Here is a 19,311-nt window from a genome sequence, read left to right as displayed (position 1 = left end):
ATTGCCTTGGAAAGTTTGAAAATTCAGGATTAAGAGAATTGATAGGGATTCCTTTTACAACCCAGGTGATTTGCAGTTTTGGAGCCTTAGGCCTGATCTGTGCAGTTTATGTCCAATACAAACATTCCCAGGTGGCTGCAATCAAACATCTAAACCAGCTGAAGTCATGCCGAACATGCACATGCAGTTGCTTGGGGTATCACTTGAACAGGACATTGGTGTTTTCACAAGGGGATAAACTCTCATGATTTTGCTATGGCATCCATGTTGATGGTGGGATTAACCATTCAGTAAAACAAATGTTGCTGAAACAGTACAAAACTTCCTGCAAATGGCACCTGACTTATCTGCAGTTTGACAGAGACCCAGAGGGAAAAGAAAGGAGGATTGTTGCAGTCCCTGTTAGCGCCATTTCCCCCCACTCTGCAGGTCCCATGCTCTGCATGCGGCACCGCTTCAGCGACGCTGCCTTGCCGCAGTGGGCAGGCGAGCAGCAGGAGGCAGGGCAGCCTCTGCAGCGGTGTGCTGGGCTGCGAGGCTCCATCCCCAGGCTGGCGATGCCCTGGGACCTGGGCAGCTGCACAGTGGAGCTCAGCTCTGCCTGCGCCTTGCCTTAATCATCTCTGTTGGGCCTTCTTACATCCCATTCCGGAAATGCTGCTAGGCCTTAGAACTGGGACATGTTATTTCTTCCTTCTACAGGACATTCCAGTGTCAACAGGTTACCTATACTAGAATACATAAGGTGTGAGTGTTACCAATGAAAAGCAAAAGCAAACTTTACTTTCTAGTACCTAGGCTGTCTTTTAAAGAGATCTGTGTTTTAGTTTGCCAACATTTCCTGATGTTAATGGTGAAAACGTTAGCACTTCTATGAAGAATCTAGAATTGTATTTTTAACAGTTTTTACCTAGTGCTGGATAAAGAAAGGTGGAATCCATTTTAAGACTTTCCTGATGTTTTTTTTTTTACAGTTTACAGGAGAACTTACCTGCTGTATTTCTGATGCTCAGAGATTCTTAGCATAATCTTATCTACTTAAGGGTATCCCAACATGCACCTCTTCCAGTCAAAAAGGAGAGCAAGTAATAAAATGCAGAAAAAGAAGGAAATGTAAAAAGAGGAATGAATGATCAGTGATCAGAAAATATATGCAAACAAGATAGCAGAAGTGCAGTGAAGAAAAGAAAGAAAAGGAAAATGCCATTTTTACTCTCCGAAAATGTGAGACTTGCAAGACTCACTCAAAAATAAGAGAACAGGAGTGATGATGAATACTCAAAAAGGCTCTATTTAGAATTACTACTGGAGTAATTTAGAATTTAAGATTCTAAATTGAGCTGGGGAGGGCACCAGTGCGCCTCCTCAACAGCTACTAATAAAGGTTAACAACCAAAGGCCACTTACCTGGCTGGGCCTCATCTCCTGTATTTGCCTAGACCCACCAGGGATGTGCCTGCGATAGAAATTCTGACGTATTAGAAAGCCTTACCGCTGTAACTGCGCTGACAAGCCTTTTACAATCTGAACTAGAACATAACAAACATTGCAGAGAAAGGACGCTACCAAGCATGGGAAATGAGGCAGTACACAGTAGCCATGCGGACTGGCAAACACCACATTCAGTTAAACACCGTAAGTTATATATATGGCATTTCTATTTGCCTTTTTGTCTGATGAGTTTTTCCCAGGGATATTTACTTTAGAGGAGAGTTAAAGAAAAATGAAGATTCTACAGAACTGGAGTTGCTTTCTACTTGAATTTTGTAGCTTAAATAGTTGTTAATTAGAAGTTGCATGAAGATTTCACTGTCTGATTTTGTATGCTTTGACCATTGTACACTTCTGTTTTCTTTCATTTGCACTAGGAGGAAGGAAAAATGGTAGGAAATATGATCATTTTAATTTCAAGATTAAGCCACAGACATTTTTTCATGTAATCTGCACAGGTGCATGAAACAATTCAGAAGCAACTCAGCACTGTGAACTTCAATGTACAAAGCAGGCTTAGATCTTAGAAATCCATCTTAAGGACAGGCAAAGTAAAGGAGCAAGACACAGCAGTAGGCACGCACCTACAGGAGCGGCTTCTGCCCTGTTTGCTATCTGCCTGTGCAATTCCTTTTGTGAACAGTGCAGGTTAGGTGCTGCTCCTCCTCAGCTCAGTGGGAATTTCTGCATTGGCTTCAAGGAGAACAGCAAGACCACTTCTCACACCTGCCACTCACACTGCGTGCTCTGAAAATGTATGTTAGGTTTTATTTGGATAAAGGCAGATGATGCTTTGCCAGTGTTTTTCAAGCAGCACATTACCTATGAGGAGAGAGAAATTTAAAAAACTCACTGATTTACCATGTTAAAAAAAGATGGCACATTTATTGCTACATAAATGTTATATACATAGTGTTTTCTGTTACATTGACAGAAATTTTTTGAACTTCTTGCTGCTGGTTGGAAAGGTTTATCAGCAATACCTTGAAATTTGACACAGGGTACAAATCTGCAATAAACCAACAATGGAAACTGGAGAACAAGATGAGAAGCAATTCATCTCGGACAATTAGCTCTTACAATACTCCATAGGTACTACACGGTATGCTAGAACCCTACTATGGTCTTACAATGCTATTGTAAATTTCTGATATTAATGAACAGGTTATGGTAAATAACCCTACATTTTTACTACCTAATATAGTAAAATAAAGTAAGAAACTTTTTACTGAAAACTTTTTCGATTTCAAAAATCTAGAAAGAGTAATATTTAGAATTCAAGAAATTTTCTTACAAGATTATTGTATAAAAGACTAGCTACAGTGAAAAATAAGCCAAATGTTTTTTTCTTTCTATTTTATGAAGGAAAGCTTCTGGGCATACTGCAAAGTCTAATATAGCCAAAAAGACAACAAGCTTAGAAGGAAAAAGGCCAGGCAGTGGCACGTGATCACTTTCACACGTCATAAGCAACAAATCTGTTTAGCTGATAAACACTGAAATGAAGAACAAGGCCACAGATATAATCAGGTGTTATTGATGGTATATGCAAATTAAAGTAATAGAAATGAGTCCACTAATTTCACAAACTGTTTTGTTAGGAACCATCCAAAACATGAGCTTAAATTCATTAGTTTATTTTAACAATCCAGCTTTTGTTCTTTCAAATTAAATGACTTCATAAAAATTATTGTTTTGTTCCTGGTTTGTGTGTGAACCAATTGCCAGTGATGAAAGATGCACTATATAACAATAGCTCAGACAACCTTGGCTTAGGAAATTTCCTCCCATGGTCATTGCAGTGGAAGACAGTTTCCATGGAAGTTCAAAGGGATTTTAACCATTTCAACACATTTGTGACAAAGGAATACTTATGGACACTGTTCTGGTGGATTAACATTTTAATGCTAATATGGCTTGGGAGGGGTCATTTGTTTGCACTTGATTCACATGGATTTTTTTCTCCACTGACAAGCCATACAAAAATGACAAGATAATTGATGTATACAGTAAGGAAAAGTTGGTGACCATTGCTCTTATATTCCATTAGTTAAATAAGCCCACCTTACTGGTGGTTATATCATCACACTACCTGCCACGGTGAATTTAGGATTTTACTATTCACCAAAATTGCAGCCTGAAAAAAATCTCCTTTGTATTTTAATGCATTTTGTGCTTACGTACAGCTAACACTTTACATGTACTATATGTAGTACTTACTGCTCGGAAAACAAAGCAACTCTAACAAAGTAGATTCTCCCCACCCAATTTACACTTCACGTTACAAGCTTTACTATGAAGCCTAGAAGCCTAAAAAGGTTTTGTTTATAATTAGAAAAAAAAACATTTGAGGAAAGTCTGAGGGAAAATAAAAATCAATTTTTAAATCTAAGAAATGTTATGGTCACAGTATTGCTCCTGCCTGCATGCAGCCTTCAGGAGGCCTCTTACTGGCTTTAACCATGGAGCTCAGCATGGAAGGGGAACTATGACCATAACTGTTCAGATTACCAGAGACCAAAAATAACATAAAAAAAGCTATACCAAGGAATAGTTTCCTATTGCATGGAAAACACTAGTCATATGGCAAAAGGAGAGGAAAGGACAACAAAAGACTTTTCCCTTCCTTTTTTAAGACACTAATAGGTATGCTGGGAATGCTACGGGTCGACGGTTGTCACTGCTTTGTTCTCTGAATGTGAACAGCTTTAGTAAATGCTGGCATCCAGCTGAAATTTTATCAGCTTTTAACATGTTAACTTTTCCCTTTATATGTAGACCTTTACAGTTCCATAACAATAAATAAAATTTGTAGTTACAATGCATTTGTCAATTCAGTTTAGGCACAAGGCAACTTCCACAATGAGTGGAGAGATCACAACAGTCTCTGATTGTGCAGAAGCGACACACTGCTTGCAACAGAATGATATGTTCAGAGTATTTCACGGGCTGAAATTCTATCTGAAGATCTTGTATCTTCAATCCTGATGCAGGTGTTGACCAGTAGCTTTGATCATAAGATTGCATTTGGGTTTCTTGCTTCAAGTGTTTTCTCCTGTCAGGTTTGTGTCTTCATATAACGTTAGTTGTCTGTGTCCTTGTGAAGAAAGGTCACCTTCTGTGTATCCTACCAATAATTCTGGAATTCTAGAAAGAGATTTGGAAGAACAAAAGAGTATTAGGAAAAGAAGCATAATGTAACACTATTGAATGAATCTGAAATGTATTTTAGGGCATTTTCAGTCAGTTAAGCGCAAAAGAAAATCACACTGAGGGGTCCGAAGTCTTTTTTCCCCAACGCATATCCACCACACACAGCAATTCCATAAAAGTTAACAGATGTCTGATCTCCTGGTGGGGAAGGTAAGGCAGCTCCATCTCCATCCTGCTCAATTATTGTCTATCTGCTGTGAAACAAATTTACATCAACAAACTAGTTTTAGCCATGCAGCTGAGCAGTTACTAAAACCTTCACATGCTAGAAACACATTATAAAACAGGACACTTGTTACTTTTCTACTGTAAAAGCAGTTAAAAACCACAATTCCTGAGTTCAACAACTTAGTTTGGTTAAAAATATGTTATGTAACTGCTGTATGGTGGTTCTCTCAAACTAGTAAGGATGCCAAACTAGCATAAAGTAATCTAGACCACAAAGAAAAGCTAGATAATGGTCTGCTTTTCTGAGAGTTACTGAGCTTGAACAGCTTACTCTCAGAAAAACTGCATATTTAGACTCTTTGGGTATAGGAGAAAGCTTATCACCTGTGAAACTCAGAGGTAAGAAACTGCAGTTTCATTCAACTTTGACTCTTGTACTCATATTTGTAAAATATGCAAGAGACGGTACCTAATTTAAATCACTTCTGTTGAAGGTAGGCATTACCCTATACATAAGGAGCCTGTAACAATCTTCTCACGTCAACTTCATGCTTTAGTCATTCTGCAAAATTATTGCTATTTCATAGTGCTGTGTTTTTGGAAGTGCCTCATATGAAAGCAAAGATAGACTTCTGAAATATGGCAAAATTCATTTGAAACAAAATACAGAATCTGTAAATCAAGAATTATCTAACAAATCAAAAACAGCCTTTTGCTCTGGTATGAAAAAAAAAAATAAAGCAATTCATGTCACCTTATTTTCCTTAAAATATGCAAATAAATAAATAAATCCATTTAGCTGATGAAGAAAGAAGCTGCCTGTAAGAAAATAGGGGAAGTACTAACTCAAATAAGGCTCGATTTAAATGCCATTCTGTTGCTTTGTAAAGAACACCATAATACACTTCCATGGGATACATTCTGGCAAGATACTCTCACCTGAAGCTGAAATAGAAATGAAACTGTCTATATAAACAACGACAGAAGCGCCCTCCCAAAGCATAAAATTTTCAGATGATTTTAGATGAAAATCAGGGCATCAAACAGCATTGAACCAGATCTGTGTTGGTAACTCTTTTAAAAGTGGCAACAGCACTACTGTTTTACAGACATGGAATATCTAACATTTCTCGTTAAAGACAAATTTTTCCCACTTAACAAAGAAAGATAAACACCACATAATAAAACCCAAATCAACAACTTCGGAAGGAAAAGCCTCATTCTTGTAAGGCCTCCCCGCCAGCCTGTTTTAAATGAGCCATCTCATACTGAACTATTTGGAGCATTTGGAAACACTGCTTTGTCTTGCAAAGCTGCTAGTATTGCTTTTTAAATCTTAATTCGTGATCTGTATTAGTGGAGATAGCTCAGGTAGCTCGCCATCTCTGTTGGGCAAGTGATAGGAGGGAAACTGACCGGCCCTAAGCCAGACAGCAAACCTCTCAGATGAGAAGTACCTCCAACTGCTTCTACCAGCCCTGGGACACAAGGCACGGATTTTTAAATGAACTGAGGTGATATTTAGACCACTTAAAGATGTATAATTCATCTCTATTACTCTTGGCTTATCTATCAGGCTGTTATCTATTCCTCTGATATCATGCCAAGAAGGCCACCTGAGCCAAGAGACATAACCATCAGTAAAAACAGATGAAAATGGACAGAATTCCACTAAAATTTCCTGGGTTTTTGTTTTATTATAAAACTACACAAATCTGCACGCTTTTGCTCCTGCTTAGAAATAGGGAAAGTATTTAGCAATATCAAGAAGTTTGTACTAATGACAGCTCAGTAGCTGAGAATAAACAACTAGATCTTCTGAATTTTAGCCAATAAAAAGCAACAAACAGAACAAATGTTACCAGAGCCACCCCGCTCTAGACAAGACGTACCTGGCTGGTGTTCACATATGACCCATAGGGTTGGTAGTTTCACTCAGGCCAGGGTGGCTTCCTGGGTGTGGTGTTGGCGGCTCTGCCGATACGGCAGAAACTTTTTCTTCTTCCCTTCTCTTAAGGCAGGCTGCTTTAGGATTTAGGTTTCGCTCTGTAACAGAAAAATGATTCTTAACATCCTGTATGCTGATACCAAAGGGAGTATCAACACATTAATCACTGCAGTAAAAATAGCACTGCAGCTTCCCTTTCCTGAGTACTTACAGCCCTGTGTTAAAGCCCAGGTGCCTAAAGCTGCAGACAAGTCCTACTGAAAGTCCAACTCATAGATTAGTATTTTAAAACAAATTAATAATAATACTAATAATAAACACAACAAAACACATAACTTACTACCTGCCTAGATACACCTTCAAAAATATTGAAGAACAAAAAATTGCCTCCCTTGTTACACAAAGTAGCTAGAAATACAAGCTGAGAAAAAAACGTCTGCAATTTACAATGAAATAAAGCACATTTTTGCATTTTATGTTGAAGTCATACCAACCCTTCCTACATCAACACTGCTTTTAGTAAAGCTAATGCTTCTTTCTTCACCTTAAGTATTAGCTCATTAGACAAGGCAGAATTTCTTAAGACACTAATCCTCTACATTCACCGCCCATCTTGGTTATCCATCATATTCTCCCCAATTCACTCATACAGCAAAAAGGTTATTATTTTTTTAAAACCTTATTTCCTCTCGCATTATAAAGCCACTACTTTATAATAGCCAGCTGTGGACTAACTATCAAAATATTTCCATCAGTATGTTTCTACTTCCCCAGTTACCTCCACAGATGTAGATTTGAATCTAGTTTTCAAATAATTTACAGCTTCTAAGAGTCACCTGTTTCTGTCCTTCAAAATGGCTTTTCATGAAATCAAAAGACAACAGACAAATCTCAGTGGCCAAAAAGACGCACGAAGGTACGTAATATATTCTGTCAACTGAAAGAAGTGATTTTTCTCCTCAGTGCATATTGAATTTAATCAGCATTTTGAAGTATTTTTCTTGTTCTCAGTGAATTGTGTTTTGCAGTTTAAGATGGTGAGTATGATTTTTAACTGTAAAGAAACTGCCAAAACAGAGCAGACAGCATGAGCTCGGTGCAGGAACTCTTAGATCTTCCCTTCTACAGCACTGATGCCCCACTAATAACTGCAGTCTGCTGACCCCTGTTCATCTTACAGGGTGTTTCTCTAGCTGATCTGACAGAGGCAATTGTACTTCCACTCAAACCATTATCAACAGCCTCCTACTGGAATTGCTAAGGATGATCACTCACAAAGAGTCTGCTGGGAAAAAAAAAAAAAGTAACTTCTCTGAACTACAGTTTTCTTCGTTTAAATGTGGCTGGCCTTTAAGTTTTAAAGAAGATGTAATTATATGGAAACTTTGAAAGGAAGTTAATTTACAGTGATTTAGGAAACGGAGATGAAAATGCTAGCCTACAGTTAAAGCTTAATATCTGAAATGTTTCATTTTGAATAGCACTAATCACAAAATGGGAATATGCTTTACCAGCAGAGAGAGGAAATTGTTTATGCTATTATATAATGCACTGGCAAAAGCTCTGGATACCACACAAAGCTCTGGTCACTGAGTTTTAGGATACTTAATTGAGCTTGGAGCAGGTGCAAAGAAAGACAAGAGAAAATGAGGAATGCAGCCTCTCACAAGAGGCACGGTGTGCTTGTGACAGTCTTCTTCAAATGCACAGAGAGTAAAGTACAAGGTGAGATATGAACATGAGGAAGGGAAAAATCTTGACTTAATTTGGACTTCATAGATAGTTTAACTGCCAATACATTTAGGAAAAGATTTCTAATACAGCCGTAAGGTATGGAAGTAACCAAGGCAAAAGTGATCTCATTTATTTTAATGCAGCACTTTGTATGGTTTGCATGGCCTGTAGAAGTAGGGAGTGGACCTGATGTTTTTAGTCCTTAAAACATGCCTCATTAATGTTCTTCCGACTTCTTCATAATAGTCAATCTTATCTTCCAGAGAAAGACAAGCATTTTCAGACCAAAAAAATCCCGAGGTCAAAGTCTCAGAGATGCAAAGACTAGCTGGTGCCACACAAAGCTCTGGTGACTTTAATCTCATTTGTCTGCAGCATAATCACAGTTTCTGCATGTAGCATGCAAGAACTCTGACTGGAGACGGCGCGTTTTAGTAACAGTTCCGTCAGTACAACTCTGCCTGAAAACCCTTTGCGCCTCACCCTCACCATGAAGTAGCTAAGCTTGCGTTAGGATGCTCACTCTGTAGCTTCCAACAGACTAAACAATTGCTTTTACCTACAGCAATCCACAAATTTGGAAATGAAAGTAACGTACACAAAAATAAATCACTGATATCCTTCAGTGACATCAGTGATTCAAAGATGTAGCACGCGAAGCAACTGACCACTGGCATCATCCACATCTGAAAGAATTCCGAGTTCTTGATGTGCTTACACCCGTGAGGTACCAAAGGAAGATGGTTACTCTATAGTCCAAGGGAGCAAAGTAGAAGAATGCTCACCAGTTTCAGTGACAGCTACCTGAGGGACAGAGGTGTCTCACAATTGTAACACCTCTATCATTAAGTGAGATTAAAAGTCATCAGTAGCTTTACTAACAAATGAAAACAGAACAGTTGAAGATCTAACCGTGATTCCCAGAGGAAGCATTTTTCTTTACAGAAAGTGAACTGCAAAAAGAATTCTTCCTTCTGCAACTACTGATAAGCCTATTTCTTCCCTGGAAAAATCAAGAGATCATGGAAAGAAAATACATGCAAAACCAACCTCTATTTACTTCAAGCAGCTGCAGGTTTCCTCCCCAAACTATGCTTAATGCAAAAAGCTAAGTAAATGCAGTTAAATTCACTGCATTTTTAAATTTCAGTTGCATGGGGTTCATCTTAAATCGGATCTCTGATTTTTGATAAAGTTTCCGTACTACTAAATAAGTACTTTTTACAATTTAAAGCAAGACGTGTCAACGTTTTAATTAACTGATTTGCCTAGAAAACTTGGATAGCAAAATGGCTAGGAAAATACATACGAAAAAAGTATAAACCTAACACTCCCATCCTTCCTTTCTTTCTTTTCATTAAAAGCAATTTCTTGCTTTTCCTAAAGAACTTCAACATAGTTACAGAATAGCTAACGTGCCTTCAGTGATTTGCATTGAGTTGTGCAGATTACAAGAGACCAGCACCGTTCCATGAACAAAGCCACCCTGCAAATTGCCACAGCACAACAATGGGCTACTCACCTCTCACTTGTTGCTCTAGACTGAGGATGACTGCCACAGCCTGGTGAAGAATAAGCAGTTTTGTCTGTGGTTTTTCACTCTTCAGATGAAGCTGACACATTCGGCCAAGTTCTTTAAATGCCTCGTTAATATCTCGTACACGCAAACGTTCTCTAGCATTATTTGCCATTCTCCTCTCCTTTTCTCTTTCTATTTTCTGCTCTGGGTTTAAATCCTCATCTTCATTAGTACTGCTGCAAGAAAGTGTAAATAGAAGTATACTGAAATTTCACTTTTACTTCAAACAACTCACTGTGCTAGTTCAAAATTCTTAGCTGATGAAATTAAAACTTCTTCCCATTTATTCTATTGTATACTGAACTATAAATAAGCAAAAAAAAGTTAGAAATTAATGCTTAAGTACTCAAAGTAATTCTTGTCACTCCTGTAATTTCCAGAAAATAAATGTTCAATGGCTTCTGCCTGAAGAATATCCACACAATATTGTCTACAGATGGCAAATGCTTCCAGGAAAGTACAGCGAACGTGTTGTCCCCTTGAAGCAAAAGAAATACCTTAACTACTGCTTTATTCAATTACTGACACATGTTCAAATAGTTAGAGATACTCAGCCATCTTTTCAGGTGAAGAATAAATCATTTTCAACCAGTAGCTTTTGCTGGTTTCCAATATATTAGCTTATACAAAAAGGTATTCAAGTAGTTTTCAATTTAATGCGCTTATTGAAAAACATTTTAATTTTGTTAAAGATCTACCTGGTCAGTTTGAAAACTTTTCTTTCTTTTAATGTCCAAGATAGAGCTGAACAGTTATATTCAGATTTTTTTTTCCATTTCACTTAAAATTATTATATTAAGTCATGTAGCTTTTTTTTCCCCCCCACATATGGGACTGTTCATTCAAGTCAAAAACTGCTACAAAGCCTCTTCTCCACTAAAATTAATATCCTAAAATGTCATTAAGCAGCTATGATGGTAGAGACTCCACTGCCTGTGGTTGCAAGGTTCAGATTGTTCATTGGTATCTCAAATTTCAATGCTTGTATCAGGCCTATCAGGCAGATCCAGAAGCATTTTACCTGGTGTGAGTTCCAGTTTTTTTGGTCTGTGGTTTGAGAAGGGAAAAAGAGTTCTGAAATTGTACGTACATGTCATATTCACCCCAGTCCACAGTTTATCAGGCCACTGTTCTCCACAGCTACTTGCTCCCACTTAGAAGAGGAGCCCTGGCCTAGGTACAAGGATTACATGTCTTGGACGCTTCCATCCTCTACACTGGCCGGGACTGTCTCAATCTTTTATGCTAGTTATCTCTATAGGCAAGGCACTTACACAACGGAATGCATAATTATCAGGTGATTTTCCTGGAAAAAAAATCTTCTATTCAAATAGATACAATTACTGTAAGCTGTCTTTTTATTTCATATGCACAGAGGTAATGCAAAAGCTTTAAAATAAACTTACTAAACTTAAAGACAATCAACTTACACAGAGCGTTAATTAAGCACCAAATCCATTAGCTCACGTCAGTGACCCACCTTGTTCTGCCTCTAGATGAAACCTTGATATCCTTCTGGGAGGACTCATCATCTGATTTCATGTCATCCGATGAGGGGGGTTCATGTATATTTTCATCCTTCTCCTTATGTTCAGACTTGATTTCTGTTGGACCTATAGCCACAGACTGGCTCTGCAAGCCACCTGACAACGCTGCAAGCAAACAGATCAGTGTGACTATCAAAGGAGTGGAGTATTTCTCCCTGTCACAGAACCTCAAGCAGATATTGCAGATGGCAGGCCAGAACACAGCAAGGAAGCCAACACAAGGAACCATGCTCTGGTAACAGAAATAAAAGAGAGAGCCTGGTAACACTGCTGTATTTGGACACATGTCACGAGGTTGTAAAGGAATTGTAATAATCAAGAGTAGCTTGACCAGAGAAAGACACTGTAAAATACAGAAGGTCATTCTGCAAAGTAAGAAAATTTGCACCTCGGGTCTGGGCTGCAAATCTAAGGGCACAGCTGCACTGACAGAGGCTTGGGGCTAGGCCAAATCTGCAATACACATCCCTAAATGGAGCAAGCATGTTAATGAATAAGCTGACTTCTGTTTCCTATAGCTTACTTCTTTAGGCTAAAAATTGAGCGAACTGTAAACAGCTGTGTGGAGAGACTTCCTTTTATTGGTCAGATTGAAATCAGTCATCAGCTCACTCTGCAACCCTCCTGGCTGATTTGGAAATGGCTGCCACGCTGCAAATGGCATTACGGCATCTCAAGCTATAAGGCAGCTGGAACGCAAAGCGTTCTACTGAAACTATACAGGGACCAGTCCAACACGGGGATGCCCTCCACGTTTTTGCAGTAATCCCTAACAGAGGTAGTTTATAGGATTTAAAATTGAAGTTAATTCTCATTTCTCAATGAGAAATTAACTACTTATGTTCCTATCCCCCCCTTTCTGTATTGATTCACATTTACCAAGATCTACAGCCTCCCTGTCTCCAGATTAATCCTGACACCAATGAGCATTTAATATTGTTGGAGAGTTACCTCTGTAGCTTTCTTGTGTTTTATGATTTAGTTCTGTGCTCTGAGCAGAAACTGAACTGGGAAGAACTGAATGGTTGCTGTTGAGGCTGACACTTTCTTCCCGATGAGTCCCAACCTAAAGAAAAACAAAGCAAACATTTCAATTAAATACGTGATTCAAAGAAACAGTCCCAAATGAAAGTTTAAAAGACCAAGTATTTGCTGGATTAGAGACCAGAGTTCAAGTTTTACCTCAGTAAGGGTGAGATTTAGTTGAAAGATGCTGTTACACTAAACCACTTGATTACAGCATATTGGATTAAGCTGTGCTTCAAACAATGACCAACACCTGTCTGGAATAATGTAGCAACCTAACAATTTTTTTCAGTATTATCCCACAGATCACTGCAGAACTTTATTCTTATACCTGATTATAAGATTTGATTAACATTAGATTGCTTTAAGCTATTATGACCATCAACTGCAGTACTCCTAAATTTTTGATCCTTTAATGAAAATCACAAGGAATAGTAATTTTCACTGCTTGTGAACGTGTGCATGTATACATATATGTACACACACACTTAAATATAGAAACACACATTTAAAAAAGAAAACAACATCTCCTCACTTCCTGATTACTAAAACAGGAGTAGGAAAAAAATGCATCTAATTTCAAAATATTACTTTATTCACTTTAATATTTTTCCTCAGCTAAACATATTGGGTCTAGTTCCATAACTGAATCTTATCATATGAAAATAATCCAGGCATCTAACTATTCTTACCACCCGCTGCACATAATATATAATTTCTTTCATAATACAACAATTAAATTTTTAAGAAGTATTGAGAAGAAATCGTAAAAAAATCTCAATCTTACAAGAACTTTAATAAATTATACTTATGTAATGTAGCCATGAGTGCAAATACATGGCTTGAAGAGGCAAATTTATTTTAAAAAAAGCAACAATCCTGCTGCTCAATACAGAATACTGTTATCGATGCAAGCATCCATTAAAAGAATACCATTCTTTAGTCTGAAAATGGAAGAGGTAAAGACAAACTGCCTGAATTTAAATAAATTGGAATATGGGCCATTTAAAGCTTTTGATTCCTAAAGAGACAAAAGTCCTTTAAATATTTATAACATAACCAACATAATGCAATTAAACAGTTAAAAAAAAAAAAAAAAGAACAAAGATGAGGGATTCTACTATTATTTGTATAGTTACAAGAATTGGCTACAGATGAAGCTTTTTATTGGAACAGTAGCAAACATGTCAACTAGAAGATTAAGCCTTTAATTAAATAGGTTTATTGCCTGGAGTTACACATGAGAACCACTGTTTTTCAATAAATCCTTCAATCCTAGTAAACTGCTGAGCTTTGAATCCCTCTTGAGTAATTAATGCAGCTTTTACCTTTCATGTCTTAGTATGGATTTTACCCAGAGAGAGATAAATACCCTTATGCAAGTTTATCCTTTGTTTAATACACACTCGTTCCTGTAAGCTAACACACACGAACAAGAAAGGAAGGGGGGGGGGAACGGGACCACCCCCTCCCAGCCCTGCCAACCCACAACTCGGATCAGGTCATTCCGGGCTGCTACAGATTCTGCAGTTCTGAGGAAAACCTCACACACTGCAGGGTATCTGTGCTTTTTAAAGTATGTTTTATCTTCCGTTATGCCCCAAGCTTTGTTTGCGGGACTTTCTAAGGGACACGATCCTCCCAGCTCTCGTGAGCGTCTGGAGCTGCCCAGAGGAAGGAGCAGGACCGGACTCTGGCAGCCTGCGCGAGAAACCCTTCCGAGGGGAAGGTGAACTCGCACTCCCCGCAGCTTCCAAAGCCCAGCCTTTTGCTAGCTCTGCCCCTCAGGTTGTGTTTTATTTTGTTCCTCCGGTCACGCTTAAGTCCCAACACATGAGGGTGCTTTTATTCAAGCTAGGAACTATTCATCACTTTGAGGGCAGTTTCCCCCCCACCTCCAAAACCTTAATCTGGGGGGAGGGGGGAATACGGCAAAAATTTCTTAAAGCTGCGCACAAACCTAACAGCTGCCAGAACGCTGGCAACTCGCAAATCTAGAGCTAATCTAGAAGTGACAGAGTAACAAATCATTTCGGATAGAGGCAGAAAACAGATCAGAAATAAAAACTGAATTCAAGCCCATGTCGCGGCTCTTTGGAAGAGCTTTACAAATTCCAAGCGCGCAGCTTAGATCGATGAGGTTTATAGGGGAACCTGAGAGCTACAACGCCACCGACCTGAGCACCACATCCATTTATTTATTTATTTATTTATTTATTTTTATCTCCCATCTCCGACGTCCTAGATCCTGCCCCCCATGGTGGCCCTGCCCTGCTCCCCCGGTGCCCGTTTGCCCCCGCAGCAGCCCCGGGCGGCACCGAGGCCCCGCAGCCCCTGCTGCGACCCCCGGGCCCCGCGGGGAAGGCACGCTCGAAGCCACGTCCCCGTCCTGCACGAAGCAGCACGGCTTGCAGAAAGCCTGGCAGCACAGCAGACAACCTGCAGACGCTCGGACACAACATTTAAGAAGTGCACGACTTCTTCCAGTTGAGTTAAGCAGTAAGATTTGGGATCTAAACCGGAAAATGGGTGTTTTGGACAATTAAATAAAAACTGGACAGAACTCAGCGACTGCTGAGACCCTGCTGCACGGAGAACTCAGTGACGTGGCAAAATGAAATCCTTTCTCCTGTTACCGTCAGCTCTGCAGCTCGTGCTTCTGTTTGATTACTGATTTTGAACTTAGCGATAAAAGCTTTTGTGAACTGGCAAAAAGCATCAGTCACGGTCATGAACATCATTTGAACTACAGCAAATACCAGGAAGACGAGCAAAAGGGCTCTGGAACCCGGGTTTTTACACTTGGGGCAGCTCTAAGAGAAATACGAGCGCTGGAGGCACGAGCAGAGGCCGGTGTGGGCGAAGCAGCTGAACTGCCCCTGGTGCCTTTCCGCTACAGCACATAGGGGCAGGCGGAGGGAGAGCACCACTTCGCTTAGATTCCTGTTGTACCTGGAAAAAAAACCCCTCTAACTTGAGGATTGAGTTTCATCCTTAACTGAGTTTCCAGGCCCTTTATTTATTTATTTTTAATCAATTCAGGCTGTTCTTTTTCCACTGTATTGCAGTGACAAATAAAAAGCAGCTTGAGTAAGAACAAAAAGAGTATTACTACTTAACTTTCCAATAATACATGAAATAAAATACAAATCAACTTCAAAGGCCACTTAGCAAATATTTGATGAGTTTGAGATATTAAAAATCTATTTGAATAAGTCTAATGGACAGCCCAGCAAAAAAGAAAACAAGACCATTCAGAGTGAACAGGAAATGAAGTCAACTAGAGTTTTAAAATAAATCTGGCTCAAAAATTAAGCAAATGTTAAAATAAAACCATGTCTGGTTACACTAATTACATAAAAAGGAGTTAAATTACTCATTTCCTAGCTCCTTCTGCCAAGATCATCTTCTTCAAGGGAAATTAAATTTATTTTTCTATTTTTTCTTGTTGCTAAAGAACAAAAGTGTTTTGTATAAAGATATCTCCCCCTCAAACAAGGAAGTTTCATTTATTGCTAACTCCCACTAAACACTTAGTGACCAAAAAGCCCTACAAGCACATCAAATAAACCAAAACAGGGAACAAAGCTTATCGATGTTGAAATTTCTGTTGGCCAATACTAAGTATTTTCTAAAACTTCATGGCATGTACTCTAAAATAAAGAGGAATTTAATTTCTGAAAAAAATCTTTTACAGGTCTGTTTGTGAGTCAAATTTTCTGCTCTTCTACATTTTCAATCTCAAGAAAAGCAAGTACTAGAACAACTGCACTTGGAAATGAATTGAGAACTGAATACTTGGAGAATTACACCTCATACTTCTGGGGCATCACCGCAATGCAGTTGTCCCTAATAAAACCAGTTACTGCTCCAGCCAGCTGTGCCAGCCTCTGCTCTGTACATAATTCAGGACTCCATCCTAAATCGTGCTGCGATCCTGTGATTGCAAATGATGTCAAAGGGCGCTCTTTGGGGACTGGGAAAGGCCACAACAGGATGCCTTTTCGTGGAGCCAATTTTTCTGATGTAACAAAATTAAGGTTAATCCAAGAAATTCTTTAGCTGACTCACATTTTAAGACAAAACAGATCTGCAAGTTTGTTTCACCCAGTAAGGATACATACAAAAGCAATTTTATTTTTTTTCAGTTTCCTAAATAAGTGTATTTCTGACACGCAGCAAGCATCCTTCAATTAAACTGCAGATCAATCACTACATGAAAACCAAGTCTACACTACATTTAAATTACACAACTACATTAAACTACAGCAGGCCAAGGAGCCTTGATTTGTTTTGGAGAGTCATTTCCTACTGTCACCTATTTTAATCAAAACTGAGTTGATAAAAAAAAAAAAATGATCACAGCTTAGTCTAAAACAGAAACAGAGATTTATGTACATTTGGGCATTATGTATATCTGACTTAGCAGCAGCGTGAGGAGGTTTCACAAGCCAGAGAACAATTTTGTCACTGCAAGTTTCAGTCACTCATTTTACCCCACACCATTAAAACCTAGGAAAAAAAGGTTTTCTTTTGTATGACTAAATTTCAGAATACTGCAAAAACTTTCCCTTTAATAGCATTCATTAAATACTAACTATGAGGCAGCACTAAAAAAATTCTGAAGTATTTACATATCATTTCCTTCATTACTAAAAGCAACTGTGAACTTGTATTGAAACCTAAAGCTGGATATGCCATTGGAAAGTACCTCCTTTCCCAAACGTCCCCAAACACACACAGCTTATAGAAAGTAGCCAGTTCTTTTTGATGTTTACTGCAGTGGTTCTGAAATTAATATAAATGGATGTGTGACGTGCGAATAGGAGAGCCTGGAACTAATTCTGTTTTATAGAATACAAACCCTTCAGCAATTGGGGTACCTAATTATTTTGATGATAGGTGAAATTTTGCCTTGATCACACAGTACCCAGCTGTGAATATGTTTTATAACAGAAAATTTCACAGCATGTAACTGGTCTTTAAAATTACACTGTAAACATGCAAACACATGGCACCACTAAAATAAGCATGTTTTTAAAAAGCGTTTTTTCCAGTAAGCATTCTGAGAAAGGCTGAATGAAAAAGAAGAAAAATGTAAGTAAGCAGCTCTACAAAGAAATTTCATTTACTATGTAACTCTTTTAACGTATTTCTGATCTATGGAAAGATTAACTACATTTTTCCAGAATAGCTCACATTTTTAAAGAAACTAAAAGAGATGGACTGAATTATTTAACTCTTCTTAGGGATTAATCTAAAAGTTGCTTCCTCTTCATTGTTACTTACACTACAGCTGTGCTCAAACTCCTTTTCATTTAGAAAAAAAAGTTTAAATTTTGTGCCTGCACACACTATGGTTCCACATTCCAACAGCTTCCTCCCAGTCCTCTGCCAGCATCTGCTATTGAAGACTAGTTCCAATTTACAATAAACAGCTTTTCCAGACCAGAACACTTGAAATTCAGTCCTTCTTGACTGCTTTTCCCATTCAATCTCCCTATTCACCATTTCAAGGAGAAAACTGTTCTGCCAATTATTACACATCTGGAAAAAATGCATGTATAAGCTGAAATGCTCTCAGCAGAAAGTTTCAGCTTTCTGCATATGGTCACAGCAGGATTTTATGGGCCACTGACCAGGCCAAAGTCTAAGTTTTCCCATCTTTCTCTTCCCCCTCATTTCTGCCCACCCCTCACCCAACCCTCTAATTGGAAACCCATAGCAGGTGCAGGTTGCCTGCCACCTTTTCCTCTGTGAGGATCACTAGTAGTTTTTTTCTTGATAGATATTAATCTAACAGTACAGTTTTTAACTCAACAGGCTCCACGATAACTTAAAAGCATCAGCTGTAATTGCCCGGCACAATTATATACACGTTTAAGAACATCTTTACCATTGATGCTTGTCTGTTGGTTGTTACAAGGCTAGATGCTCCATAATTTGAGTTCAGGCTCCCAATTGGCCCATTGTGGGATGGTCCCAGTAAGCTATGTATGTCTCCATGGCCACCTGATAGACTTGTTGAAGGCCCCACAGCATGATTTCGTAGTACATGAATGGCATCATCGAGTCTGTCCAAGCGATCCTCCATTCGAGACTGCTGTTGGGATTGAAGAGGAACACCAACAGTCATTACTGAACAAATCTGCAGATTCATTACACTGGAACAGTTTCTACCTTGGAGACATTAAAGACAGAAGATGAAATGCAGTATCAAAAGACTTCAAAAGCACCTACCAGCACTACAAACAAACAGGAAAAAGAAAAGGTATCTGGAGATTTTGCTTGAGATAGCATTCATTCCACAAATAGGTGGCAGCTTTTAAAGTGAAGCTTATTATAAGGTTAATGTTACTTAGCTTCTATTACATGGCATGAACAAGAAAAAAGGAAGTACTACAAAACAAGCTGTCTAATACAGGACAAGAAATAATGATCATAAAATCAGCCTCACCACATTGGTAACAATTAGGAGAGGCTGTGGCTTTTTGAGAAGCTGTATTACAAAAAGACTGGACAAAAGTTATTGTTTTTCCTAAAGCTGATCTTTGAACAGATTAGATATCTCAGAAATAAAACCAAATTCTATATGCTACTGCAGA

At 38.6% G+C, this 19,311-nt stretch overlaps 1 protein-coding gene across 10 annotated transcripts in view; it reads right to left on the bottom strand.

The window, feature by feature from the left end:
• Positions 1 to 2,356: 2,356 nt before the first annotated feature.
• Positions 2,357 to 19,311, bottom strand: part of TCF12 (transcription factor 12) — a 158,654-nt gene continuing 141,699 nt past the window's right edge. For 7 of the 10 annotated variants that reach the window (XM_082768851.1, XM_082768849.1, XM_082768854.1 and 4 more), the window contains 6 exons: positions 18,603 to 18,809; positions 12,632 to 12,746; positions 11,614 to 11,785; positions 10,077 to 10,309; positions 6,765 to 6,918; positions 2,357 to 4,638 (listed from right to left, as the gene is read on the bottom strand). In XM_082768851.1, the coding sequence (XP_082624977.1) occupies positions 6,776 to 6,918; positions 10,077 to 10,309; positions 11,614 to 11,785; positions 12,632 to 12,746; positions 18,603 to 18,809 (870 nt within the window). In that variant the 3' untranslated portion in view covers positions 2,357 to 4,638; positions 6,765 to 6,775. The remainder of the gene's footprint in view (positions 4,639 to 6,764; positions 6,919 to 10,076; positions 10,310 to 11,613; positions 11,786 to 12,631; positions 12,747 to 18,602; positions 18,810 to 19,311) is intronic. The other 3 variants (XM_082768852.1, XM_082768855.1, XM_082768853.1) reach the window with 2 other exon arrangements.

The sequence above is a fragment of the Aythya marila genome (assembly GCF_965140915.1).
Source record: "Aythya marila genome assembly, chromosome: 11".
NCBI classification, from domain to species: domain Eukaryota; kingdom Metazoa; phylum Chordata; class Aves; order Anseriformes; family Anatidae; genus Aythya; species Aythya marila.
This window is presented reverse-complemented; position numbering and strand designations above follow the sequence as displayed.